Below are 13,765 nucleotides of genomic sequence, written 5' to 3'. Positions count from 1 at the left end.
AGGTAAAAAAGTTCTAGCCTTTAGAACCGCTCTAAGGTAACTTCTAATTAGAAATTATTGAAAGTGCTTCAATGTCATTAATATAATAGGCGGAATTATATTTCATCTAAGAAGATGGCTGCTTTGCATAGTGACAGGTACATGTTAAATATTAGTGTGTGATTCTTACAATGTAATCCTGCATTTGGAGAATATATTCACAGCGTGATCCAGTCCATTGTACAAGTATATGAACATATTGCTAATCATTGTGAATGAAGAATCTGCACATACTTATTGTTTGTCCTTGTGTCATTGTAGAAAGCAGAGTGGATGACAACTACATGCAACCACGCACTCTATGCAATATGTGATGTCTTCACACAGTACTTTGAGGTCCTCAGTGATGTCCTACTGGATGATATTTTTTCTCAGCTATACTGGTGTGTGCAGCAAGGTGAGATCGGCTGGTTTTCACTACAGACTGTAAATCGGTGTTCACCAAGTGATGGTGCATTACTCACTAATTCTACTGCTATAGTATTAATGTGAATAATGCTCATTGAGAGAGATACAATGGTGCAATCTTTGTCTTGTGAGAAACCAAAGTCCCTTGGTGGGTTCCCAGACTCTCCTGTAGGGTGCATTTTGAGAGCCCCATAAGTGATCAGGCAAATCTGGAGCCACTTGGATCACCTTCACCAAAAAGCCTTTTGCTGGCTGTTGTGGTAACTAATTCACAGTGGAAGCCGCAAACCATAAAGCTTGATTTAACTACTTGTCTGTCATGCTGTTTACAAACTTATCTTGGTAGACAAGAGGTTAATTCTAGAAATTGTTGGTTTAGAATGAACTTTCTTTGGCAGGTAAAAATCCCATTTATGTATTTCTGGCCATCCAGTCCTAAGATTTACACAGCTCTTCCACACTGCAAAGTCCTGTCCTGTCCAGCAGGGAAAGATACAGTGAAAGTGGAGCTTCAGCCCCCCACCAAAAAATTTTAAGTCAGCAGCTACAAATACTGTAGCTGCTGACTTTTAATATTGGGACACTTAACTGTTCAGGGGATACCGCTATGTTGGCACCCCAGCTGATTTTTCAATCGGCTCTCCGCTGCTGCCGCTGCCATTTCTTGTCAGGGAAACAGGCATTAAAGCCTAGCCGGTTCCCTGCTGCGCTTTGTGAATGGCCCAGCGGAGGGGGAAGAAGGAGGGGTCAGAACTTCCGAGTGGCTTCTCCGCAGAGAAGTCACTTGGAATTGGGAGCGGGTACCTGTCAAAAACAGACACACCCCCGAAAGTGGCAAATGTGGCAGCGAGGGGGGGGGAGCAAACTAGCGGCACTTACCCTATCGCTTTAAGCGATCTCCTTCTATTAGCATGATTCTTGGCATATGATCACTGCAGCATAATTTCTGATGTTACTTCTGCTAGTCTGATCTCTGCTGTACAGTACACTGGAAGGCTGAAGTCCTATTCAGGTACTTATTCTAAAATGGAAAAAACAAATAAAATGTAATGATGTATTGATTGATTTAACTTCTACTGAAGTTTAGATTTACATACAATAAATCCAAAACACACTGCTTATTACTTATCTTACATTTTCTCCCCTGCTGCTGCATTTGCTGGAACAGAAAAAAAACAATCACAAATTAGAGCAGGGTTCCTCCAAAGGTTGCTAGGGGTTCTTTAACCACTTAACCCCTGGACCATATTGCTGGTCAAAGACCAGAGCACTTTTTGCGATTCGGCACTGTGTCGCTTTAACTGACAATTGCGCGGTCGTGCGACGTGGCTCCCAAACAAAATTGGCATCCTTTTTTTCCCACAAATAGAGCTTTCTTTGGTGGTATTTGATCACCTCTGCGGTTTTTAGTTTTTGCGCTATAAACAAAAATAGAGCGACAATTTTGGAAAAAATTAATATATTTTTTTGCTATAATAAATATCCCCCAAAAATATATAAAAAACATTTTTTTTCCTCAGTTTAGGCCGATACGTATTCTTCTACATATTTTTCGTAAAAAAAAAATCGCAATAAGCGTTTATTGATTGGTTGGCGCAAAAGTTATAGCGTTTACAAAATAGGGGGTATTTTTATGGCATTTTTATTATTTTTTTTTTACTAGTAATGGCGGCAATCAGCCATTTTTTTTTTGGTACTGCGACATTATGGCGGACACTTCGGACACTTTTGACACATTTTTGGGACCATTGGCATTTTTATAGCGATCAGTACTATAAAAATGCATTGGATTACTATAAAAATGACACTGGCATTGAAGGGGTTAACACTAGGGGGCGGGGAAGGGGTTAAGTATGTTCCCTGGGTGTGTTCTAACTGTAGGGGGGGTGGACTGACATGGTGAAATGATTGTTCTTCTGTTTATACATTGTATGAACAGAATATCAGCATTTCTCTCTCGGATAGGACCGGGAGCTGTGTGTTTACACACACAGCTCCCGGTCCTTGCTCTGTAACGAGCGATCGCGTGTGCCCGGCGGCGATCGCGCCTGCCAAGCACACGCATGGGAGTTGGGGGTGAGCGGGGGCGCGCACACGCCCCTAGTGGCCTGCGCGAGAGCCAACGTATAGCTACGGGCTCTCGTGCAGGGGAGCCGACCTGCCGCCGTATAACTGCATCAGCTGGTCGGCAAGCAGTTAAGCAATGAGCAAGTTCTAATTGACACCACTGATCTTTTTTAGCTATCTGCAAGGGGGTAATTCTTTCCAATGATCACAATGTAGGGAAAATTATTCCCACTGACAATCACAATAATGTATCATGAGTTGTAGATATAGTCATTTTATCATTGGTTCCCTGAGACAGGAAAAAGATTTGAAAAGGTTGAGAAAGGCTGGTTTAGACCCGATGAAAGACTCTTCCCCACCCCCTTGTGACAGTGCTGACCAGCGGTTGAGCCAGGACCAGTGGTGTCATATAGGAGGAATGGAAGGTGTACGTATGGTGTTTCTCTTTTCTCGTGGTCGCAATCAGATGTTGAGGAGGAAAGGGATGTTAAATAATAAGCTACTGCAGGCATCCCCATTTTAGATAACTTGCATGGACAAAGCACATGTTCAGTTTGCGAGCTTGCCTACTTCTTCGTAACTTGCCCCTCCACATTTCTTATGTTTCCAATTTCCTGTTGAATAATGCAGAAATATCTTCTATTTTACAGACAATGAACAGCTGGCTAGATCTGGAACCAATTGCCTAGAAAATGTTGTTATTCTAAATGGAGAAAAATTTACACTTGAAATCTGGGATAAAACCGGCAACTGTATGCTAGATATCTTCAAGACCACCATCCCACATGCGTGAGTGTTCAGTCTCTGGTTCCTTGTACAAATTCACAAAATCGCATATACACATAAGGCAGGTCGTCTGTACAAGTATGGGAATAGAATATAGCAGAGGGGTTCACGGCTTTTGTTGCATTCAATAGGAAGTCACCATATAAATGGTTTATTGGTGGATCACATAGGTCACATCCTGAAATAGAAATTTATAGCTGGATTCAGGTAGAGTGGCGTATCTTTGTGTGGGCGTAGCACATCTGATATGCGATACGCCGACGTAACATAGAGAGGCAAGACCAGTATTCACAAAGCACTTGCTCCGTAAGTTGCGGCGGCGTAGCGTAAATTGGCCGGCGTAAGCCCGCCCAATTCAAAGTAGCAAGGAAGTGGGCGTGATGTATTAAAATGAAGCGTGACCCCATGTAAATGAATGGCCGAACAAACGGCGCATGCGCGCGCATGCTCAGAATCACGTCGAATTTACTCCCTAAGATAGGCCGGCTCAATGCCTACGATGTGAACATAACCTACGCCCAGCCCCATTCACATACGACTTACGTAAACGACCTAAAATACGACGGCTGTTCCGTCGTCCATACCCTAACATGACTTACCCCTGCTTTTGGTGGTGTAACTATACGCCGGGCGCAAGTATGTTGTGAATCGGCGTATCTCGGTCATTTGCATATTCAACGCGTAAATCAATGGAAGCGTCCCTTGCGGCCAGCGTAAATATGCGCCCAAGATACGACGGCGTAGGAGACTTACGTCGGTCGGATCAAGCCAAAATTCAGGCGTATCTTGTATTGTGAAATTAGGCGCACAGATACGACGGCGCATCAGAGAACTTACGCGGCATATCGGAAGATACGCCGGCGTAAGTGGTACGTGAATCTGGGCCATAGTGTTTACAAACCTTTTTTTAGAGATAGAAGTTTCAGAATTCATCTGTAACGGCTTGGCCTTTATGAATTTTGGTCAGGTAAGCATTTATGAAAATTGTTCCAGAAGTAATTTATAGAGAAATTCTAGCTTCCATTCACTGTCCTGGTATGGTTTAGTCTACCATTGAAAGCATGTGTGATTGATGGATTGATTGATTGGTTTTGAAGTCGCATCATTTCTGCTGCTTCTGTAAAACTGTATAATAGATCTGTCATGGTGTGTCTGTGTGCAATGGGCTTACCATCCCTTGTTCTGTCTCTCTCTGCTTAGGTTATTGACATGGAAACCTGCTGGTGGAGATGCAGATATAAGTGCCCAATCTGACAAGCAGTTGGTAAGCGTTTCCTTCCCAGAATAATAGTAATTCATTTGAAGTGTGGCAGTGTTTAAAGAGGACACATGAATAAATCTGAAACATTTTCTGTAATGTTATCTAAAACAGTGTAATTTACACTCAAAGTACAGGAAGTGAGGCATGAATTCTGTTCAGGGAGCTTGTTCGCAAGTCCTGTGACAGAACCGTACCACACTCCGCTTGAGTGCTTTTGTCAGTGTACCGCTTCCTCCAGTCTGAACATAGATAATCAGATATTATAGCCTCCTATTGCAACCAAGAACTAGGAAGGACTAGTTTAGCTGCAAAACTAGAACTCTTTATTGAGCATGCATACAGGTTTTTCATACACTACACACTTAGATGAGGCTTATCACATTATCATACGCAACTGTACACAGAAGTATAATTAACACTATAAACATTAAAGGGTCACTAAAGGAAAACATTTTTTTTTTGCTGAAATGACTGTTTACAGGGTATAGAGACATAATAGTTAAGGGATTCCTTTTAAAAATGATTAAAAATAGATAAAAACCAATCATAAAATGTACCTACAGTTTAGTTTCGTTTTTGCTGTTGTTTACTGGTTCTCTGATGTACAGAGCCAGAGAGCCAATAGAGGGCAGTGAAGGTTTTGCAAAACGAAACTGGATTGGTGCTGAGGGGTTTTAGACACACCTCCTTGATTAGTCACCACAGTGAGAAATCTCCCAGTACTGTGGTGATCAGGAAACAGACAACCAGGAAGTGTCCAGAACAGAGAGGAATTACAGCAACATCAAAGCAAAAACGAACAATGAGGACATGAAACCAGGACTGCAGTAAGGTAAAGGAAGCTATTTAGCTAAAAAAAAAAAATTCCTTTAGTGACCCTTTAAGTTAATTAAACAACTAGCCACCTGAACACTCAGAGGTCTCAGTCCAGACTTGCTGGCATAGAGTTTACAAAGTACGATACACATTATTACAACCGTAAACACATCCCCTAGCACACACTAGGTGAGTTAATTAGCACAATTAACAATACAAACCGTGATCTCACTCCACCTCAGCATAGTAGGCCACAAGCTATAGCAGGAGACCTACTTACAATAAACATATTATAGTAGGGGACCCCAGTGGTTTGAGCGTATTACATTTAACATCTACAGTCTTTGCTGATTTGAGGCATATAGGCCCCCAAATATGAATATGGAACCTCCAGGTTACAGAGTCTGTGTGTTTTGGGGAGACATGATATTGAATCGGAACCAAGACCACTCCACGGATCCCCCAGGCATACACCTCCCAAAAAATAGTGTTCCCTTAAATGCCAGGGCCCATAGTCAGTGGGTAAGAGGCTTGCTCTCAGTCCTCTCCAAAAGCCCCCTGTCCCAGCGAAGTCTGTCACAAGCCAACTTGATCGTAAGTCCAACAAAGATCAGTACCTGCAGACAAAGGCTGTGAACATTGATCAGTGTGTTGTGGTGGGGGGAGTCCCCCTGTCAGAACACAAAAACTCTAAGTTTGCATCTTTGAACGTTCGCAACTCAAAGTATCGTATGTAGGGGACTTACTGTATCATTGATCCCAGATACTACATAAACTGTATTTTTTTTTGCCACCCAATGCTATTTATCAAGAGTTATGCTGGCCATAAAATATACAATTTTCTCATTCAATTTCCTTTAGCTTTAACTTCAACTGTATATGGTCTGCCTGATTGCATACAAAGTGAAAGTGATTAGGTTTGACCATTTTTATTTTGGTAAATTTAAAGTTGTACAAGAAAACTGTATAATGTATAGCCATGACAACGAAAATCACATTGCTTTCAATGGTGCACTGCAACGCAACTGCTGGAAAGTTACTGGTGCTACTTTGATACAATGCCGTGCAATTTTGTGCACCAAAGACTTCAAAAACACACTACAAAATTGCACTGAAAATTGGATCAAGTTGCAGCTGCACTAGTTGCAAACCCAGCCTTAGTGCTCAGTGGTGGCATTCTATTGTTAGTGTAAGGTATTTGTAGCGATAATAGATGCGTACTGTGTGTGTGATACTTTATTTTAATTTGCTCTACCAGTTCTTTTTTCAGGACATGCTTTTAGGGGTCTAACCCGTTCTTCTAGGTTCAAACCGTATTGTGTATCAGTACTGCTGGTATCTAGTAGCAGGTAGACCTCCAAAAGCATGTCTTGAAATTGCAACAATTATTGCACAAGTCTTGCTCACGGGACTCAACTAATTTGCAGTGTTAAAGCTGACCTCCACCACCAAGCTTTATCCAAACTATTACCTATATACTAACACACGCAGAGGCTGGGTGCAGCACCTGGAACACAATGGAGCTATGTTTAACCATTCACAGAGAGCTTGGTATTTTCTGAACGAATACAAAGCTTCCTCTGATTGGCTGAGGTGAAGATCTTGCTATCATCTGCTCATGTCTCTGCCTCAGCCAATCAGAGGAAGCCTTGTATTCGTTCTGGAAAAAAAACAAAGCTCCCTGTGAATGGCTGAGCAGCGCTCAGCCCAACTTTATTTTGTTGCAAGTTTGGGATGGAAAGCTTCCATCCCACTGCCAGAACACAGCGATGTATACTGTATAGAGCTCACAGCTGCTGCAAGTCACAGTAAAGGTAAATTTCAGACCAGCTTGGTCCAAACAAACTATTTAAATTTCACTAAAAGCTGGAGTTCAGCTTTAAAGTCTTGCAGTTAAAATAAAAGCTTTGATTTATGTGCGTGAACCAAGTAAGTATTTTGTTCTTCATCACCCGTCCTCTTAATAGTGTTCATGTGCCTGTTTCAGGATTCTGTATCTCAGAAATCAGTGGATATTCATGACTCTATCCAGCCTCGGACAACAGACGGCAGGAGAATTACTCAGTCGGGGATGACATCAGTCACCCATGAGGAGTTCTACTCCAAGTCTGGAACAAGTGAGTATCTCTTTATTTTACTGCCCTGTTGAATTAAGACTGGATAATTTTACTTGTGTTGGTTTGTGTGGCACAGCATTTGTTTTTTATTCTGAGCTTTAAGAACTAGATGACCAAAGACTTTCTACCCTTGGGGAAAAAAAATCGCTCAGTTCAAGCAATTTTGTTCTCCACATTGCCCTTTTAAAGCGGAGGTACTAGTCCTTCCCCTTCTCCAGCAGCGCCACTATAGCATGTGCGCCGATGTGCCCAGCCTTCGGGTCCTGGCAGAGTACTTTGACACATCTGCGTATGTGCATTCGATTTCTGCACATGTGCAAAGATCACAATGTTTTGAGTATCCCCTAACAGCCGTCCTTTACTCATGCATGGAAACCCCCACATTTGTGCAGGTGATCGGGGAAAGTTTTGTGTGCACAGATGTACTGCTCTTGTGACCCCAACTGTGATGAAACTGACAGATTCTGAGTTTATAAAAGGAGGAATAAAAATGTATCTGTCATTTGCCATTCTGTGTAATAAAGAAGTATTCAACTACCTAATGCAGAACTCCCATGAGAAACCTGAAATGGAAATAACTATTCCCCCAGCTCAGACAATATGCTAATTTCAGGGCAGTAGCTTCACCAGAACAAGTATACAGCAAATAAATTGAATAATTGCTGCTTTCCCCTGCTGCACTGGTCATTCCATTTTATTAACCACAAGTGTACGTAGGCTGTATTAAACAGGTTGTATCCCTAAAGAAAAAAAAATTCTGTTCCTTTAAAACAGGTGAAACGGGATAGTCTTGTGCTGTCTAATCAGTCCCTTTCTATGCTGTAAAAAACCTGGTTGATCCTGCCTAGTCCTGTGTCCCCCCCTATGTAAACTGACCATGGTAATCATGGCTGCTGATCCACGATACCGTGGTCAGTTTAGGTACCTCCATCATTTTGCAGTCTCTCCTCTCTCCCTGTCTGTCAGCTCCTGTGTGTGAGCAATCTCCTCCCCGCCCGTTCCCTCCTGCTGCTATTAGTAGCTGGCCATTAAGTCAGAGTAGGATTACTGCCAGCCCCTCTTTTATACCAAGGAATACTACACAGTGTACATTTTTGCCACTAAATACTTTCTTTCAGATCGCCTCTGTGCGGTCATGTGACCTCCCGCTGATCTCCTCCCCAATCTAAGGGCTACAGCAGGAGGGGCTGAGTGGACAGCACAGCAATCACATGACCTCCCAGCTGACATCAGAGGGGTCTCTTGGCCCCTCCCGCTGTAGATCAGGGAAAGAGAGCTGTAGGAGGTCACGTGACTGCACAGAGGCGATTTGAAATAAGGTATTTATCGGCATCATCTTAAACATTTACACTGTGTAGTATACCTTGGTATAACAGAGGGGCTGGCACTAATCCTCTTCTGACTTTACAACCACTTTAACATGCGTGATTTGTACCTTTTTGTATTGTACTTCCATTGTTTCCAGAAATGGGTGAAATGTTTTTTTTTTCATGAGTCTTTCTTTTGATTGATAACTATGTGCTTTGAGTCTGAAGAGACTGTAATGTCTTCTTTGTAGAGATTGTAATGTCTTCTTTGTAAGTAATCATTTTTCTGGCTTTATGTTTAAGAACTTCCAGAGCAGAAGCTGTTCTCGGCACTTTTAATTAAGTGTGTGGTCCAACTGGAGCTCATTCAGACCATTGACAACATTGTGTTCTTTCCGGCAACCAGTAGGAAGGAGGATGCCGAAAACCTGGCAGCAGCTCAGGTGGGTCACATCATCTTCTGTAGCCTTGTTGCCCCCCCAGCTTAATCACAAAGACCTCTTTAGGGTTGGACTAGAGCTGTAGTGAAGCTACTAAGCAACAACTCCCAGCATGCAAAGCCAGCAAAAACTGCCTGAATTGTCTCTGTTCCAAATAACATTATCAATGCTTGTTCAGTGGTTTAAAATGAATGGATACTTCTTATAAGTAATTGATCTTCTCATTGGTTTTTCAGCATTTGTGCTAACATTGGCTGACATTGTCCCTACTGGGAAAATAAACACATCTGTGTATAAAAAGTAGTGATCACAATATAGAACAGCAGTTGTGAAGTCGTATAGCAAAAAAATGTAATGGATTATAATATACACATTCATTTCCTTGTGAATGATCTATAAAGTGTAGCGGTGTGTATATGAACTACCAGGGGGTTTATTTAGTTTCCACCTCCTGCAGCCATCCCGCGGTGTCGGAACGCGCCTCCTTTCTTCTTGTGTTGGCAGACTGACAGCCACCGTTATAAAGCTATGTGCTTCTGTCTTTACAGAGGGACGCTGTTCATTTTGATGTCCATGTTGACACTCAAGATCAAGGCATGTATCGCTTCCTCACATCTCAGCAGCTCTTCAAACTCCTTGATTGTTTGCTGGAATCCCACAGATTTGCAAAAGCTTTTAACTCCAATAATGAGCAGAGAACGGCGCTATGGAAAGCAGGTTAGTGCCTCTGATGTCCATCTTGTGGAGAGCTTGGATACAAAGTTCATATGGTTAATTAGCAGACATACCACTTGCACTGTTGTCTATGTAGTACACACATACCTGGGCACTGTGTGATAGCTATTGTTTAATTCATGTAATTAAGGTATTAAAAATACCTATTAGGTAAATATATAAATAGACATTCGTAATAAAGGTACACTTTAATAAAACATGGAATATTTTGCTTTTCAATAGAATTTGGGGGCCCAGGCTTCTCTGTTTGGTGCTTATTTATTAATTTACTCACGTGCATATGGCATATGGCTGTCCCACCAGCAGAATCCCAGTAAGTTGCCGCTATCTATATTTTACAAGTAGACCTGATGCTGAGCCTGTGAGATTGCTGGCAAAGTAAATTAGGAGGAGCTCCAGGGTTCCCCAAAAAAATGAAAAGTCAGCAACTACAAATACTGTAGCTGCTGACTTTTAATATAAGGACACTTACCTGTCAAGGGAGCCCACGATGTTGTCACCCGAGCCAATTCTTCAATTAGCTTTGAGTGTAGGCACCAGCATCTCTAGTAAGGGAAACAGGAAGAATTGCAGCTTCACAGCCTGTTTCCTACTGCGCATTTGCAAGTCGCACTGTGCGTTGTGAATGGCCTGTAGTCTTCTGGGACCTGTGATGTGTCCTAGAAGACTGTGGGGGAACGAACTTCCAGCTTAGATGCCACTGCCAAAACCAGGTGACCCCCCCCGCAAAAAGTGCCAAATATGGCAGTGGAGTGGGGGGAGGGTGCAAACAAGCAAAACTTGCCCTTTTGGGTGGAGCTCCGCTTTAAATTATCTGAATATAAGAACAAACATGTAGTATATTGCAGCTTACCTTTCCTTAAAACAGAACTAAAGTTCCACTGTCACAAACTGCGAGCAGGCAGACTCTTCTGCAATAAAATATACCTACCTGTCTACTCAGTCTTCTCCAGCATATAAACTGAGCTGCGCCTGCACAGCTCTGTGTACATTGCCAATGCGGTCCCTATGTGCCAGGATAACAGACTCCTGCACGTGCGCAGGAGTGACATCATCCCGCGCTGGCCAATGAAGACGGCTGAAGACTGCCAGCCAGCAGAAGATTCTGTAAAGGGATAGGGAACATTGAAGGAAAGGTACGTTTAGCTCTTCTTTATCTGTAATGGCTGCATTTTTTTTTTTTATGTGGGACACTTTTTTTTTTTTGTTCGTTCGTTCTTTCTTCCTTTCTTCCTTCCTTTCTTTCTTTCTTTCTTTCTTTCTTTCTTTCTTTCTTTCTTTCTTTCTTTCTTTCTTTCCTTCTTTCCTTCCTTCCTTCCTTCCTTCCTTCCTTCCTTCCTTTCTTCCTTTCTTCCTTCCTTCCTTCCCATCTGGTTATCCTGTCGGTAACGCACTTTCTACCCCAAAGTGATAACACACACTCACGGTACTGTATCTGTTGAGAAACAACAATGTCCCCTAGGGGGCTTTCCTGACTTTGGACTACAGAACATCTCCTCCTCTCCTTCTCTTTATACCATAAGGGGTATTCTTTAACCCACATAGAGAACTGGGCAGGGCTGATAACATTATTGGGCATTTCACTGTTACCGAGACAGTGTATCGGCTCACTGGATTTCTGGCAGGATCAGCAGGAATTTTTGAACATATTAAGTAGATATAAAAATGCATTCAGTTTATTTAACAAACCAAAAATAAGCAAATGTAGCCTTATAAGTTATGTAATGCTTTTTAGAAGCAGTACCAGAACCTGGGCTTTGGCTCATTCACACTGTATGTATCCAACACAAGTTTTACATGCATTTGCAGGAGTTTTTATACTTGGGGTTTAATGTAATTTCCTTTTCTGTAACTGTCTTAGTTGTGGACATAACATGACAAAAAATGATGTAAATGATTTTTACCGCAATTTTTGCGGCGTTTTTTTACGGCATTTTGTTGTGAATTTGGACAGGTCTAGGGTCACCAATGTTAAAAACTGAAAAACGCCCAAATCTGCCTAAAAAAAAGTCCCAGAACTTGTTAGAGCTTCAGGCGTTTTTGAACTTCTGGCTTTAGGCGTTTTGTAGTGGAGATGTGAACCATCTCCATAGAGAATAATAGATTTTTTCCCCTCCAGCGTTTCAGGCTTCAAGCTACAAAATGCTCAGGTGTGAATGGGGTCTTAGGTCCCATACACACGGGAGGATTTATCCGCGGATACGGTCCAGCGGACCGTTTCCACGGATAAATCCTCTCGAGGATTTCCGCGGATTTCTATGCGATGGAGTGTACACACCATCGCATTGAAATCCGCGCCGAAATCCTCTGGCGATGACGTGTCGCGCCGTCGCCGCGATTATGACGCGGCGACGTGCGTGACGCTGTCATATAAGGAATTCCACGCATGCGTCGAATCATTACGACGCATGCGGGGGATCCCTTCGGACGGATGGATCTGGTGAGTCTATACAGACGAGCGGATCCATCCGTTGGGATGGATTCCAGCAGATAGATTTGTTTGGCATGTCAGCAAATATTCGATCTGCTGGAATCCATCCCAGGGGATAAATATCCGCGGAAACAGATCCGCTGGAGTGTACACACCATAGGATCTATCCGCTGAAACCCATTCGCTGGGATTTTTCAGCGGATGGATTCTATCGTGTGTATGGGGCCATTGGCCCCATACACACGATAGAATCCATCCGCAGATAAATCCCAGCAAATGGGTTTCTGCGGATAGATTCTATGGTGTGTACACGCCAGCGGATCTCTTTCCGCGGAGAAATCTCCTCTGGGATGGATTCCAGCAGATCGAATATTTGTTGTGCTGCACAACGAATCCATCTGCTGGAATCCATCCCAACGGATGGATCCGCTCGTCTGTACAGACTTACCGGATCCATCCGTCCAAAGGGATTCCCCGCACGCGTCGTAATGATTTGACGCATGCGTGGAATTCCTTATATGACAGCGTCGCGCCCGTCGCCGCGTCATAATCGCGGCGACGGCGCGACACGTCATCGCCAGAGGATTTCCGCGCGGATTTCAATGGGATGGTGTGTACACTCCATCCCATCGAAATCAGCGGATATCTTTGAGAGGATTTATCCGTGGAAACGGTCCGCTGGACCGTATCCGCGGATAAATCCTCCCGTGTGTATGGGGCCTTAGAGTTGTATGAGTCTCAGGAGCAAAGTAGATTGTGTATATGATGGTGCTGTGTATATAATGGTGCTGTGTATTGTGGACCAGAATTTCTCTTGCTGCATTTTTCCTGCTTTGGGTATTATTGACATCTGCTCTCCATGCAGGCAAAGCAGGTCAAACAGCTCCTGGTGTGTTTTAAAGTGGATATAAACCCATTCTGTAGGCTTGTACCTATAAAAAGGCTTACCTGTAGGTACTATGAATATCTCCTAAACCTTCACGGTTATTTAGTTGATCGTATTCTATTTTTTTTAAGGTTTTAAAGGCAAATCCAAGCCAAACCTCTTGAAGCAGGAGACAAGCAGCCTGGCTTGTGGGTTGCGGATTTTGTTCCGCATGTACATGGATGAGAGTCGGAAGAGTGCCTGGGATGAGGTCCAGCATCGGTTACTTAAGTGAGTAAAACCTACAAGTCTAACAACCAATCAATCCTTTGCTGAAAGCTACAGCCACTATGAAGGACATATAAAACATGTATGCAATTCGCCACTACTGCTTGTTCTGAAAATACTATCTGCCTGGATTTCACGATCTTAAATGCATTTTGAGTTGCAGACACAGAAGAAATGTTCAGCGAGTTAAGTCAAAACGTATATG

The 13,765-nt window shown here is 42.9% G+C and overlaps 1 protein-coding gene across 1 annotated transcript in view; it reads left to right on the top strand.

The window, feature by feature from the left end:
- Positions 1 to 13,765, top strand: part of ARFGEF1 (ADP ribosylation factor guanine nucleotide exchange factor 1) — a 232,892-nt gene that overhangs the window by 208,070 nt on the left and 11,057 nt on the right. Inside the window, exons 31-37 of the mRNA XM_040354367.1 lie at positions 301 to 436; positions 3,165 to 3,303; positions 4,501 to 4,564; positions 7,365 to 7,494; positions 9,105 to 9,244; positions 9,790 to 9,958; positions 13,425 to 13,563. Coding sequence (XP_040210301.1) covers positions 301 to 436; positions 3,165 to 3,303; positions 4,501 to 4,564; positions 7,365 to 7,494; positions 9,105 to 9,244; positions 9,790 to 9,958; positions 13,425 to 13,563 — 917 coding nt within the window. The remainder of the gene's footprint in view (positions 1 to 300; positions 437 to 3,164; positions 3,304 to 4,500; positions 4,565 to 7,364; positions 7,495 to 9,104; positions 9,245 to 9,789; positions 9,959 to 13,424; positions 13,564 to 13,765) is intronic.

The sequence above is a fragment of the Rana temporaria genome, chromosome 5 (assembly GCF_905171775.1).
Source record: "Rana temporaria chromosome 5, aRanTem1.1, whole genome shotgun sequence".
NCBI classification, from domain to species: domain Eukaryota; kingdom Metazoa; phylum Chordata; class Amphibia; order Anura; family Ranidae; genus Rana; species Rana temporaria.
Note: the sequence above shows the minus strand (reverse complement) of the source record. Positions and strands in the feature narration are given on the sequence as shown.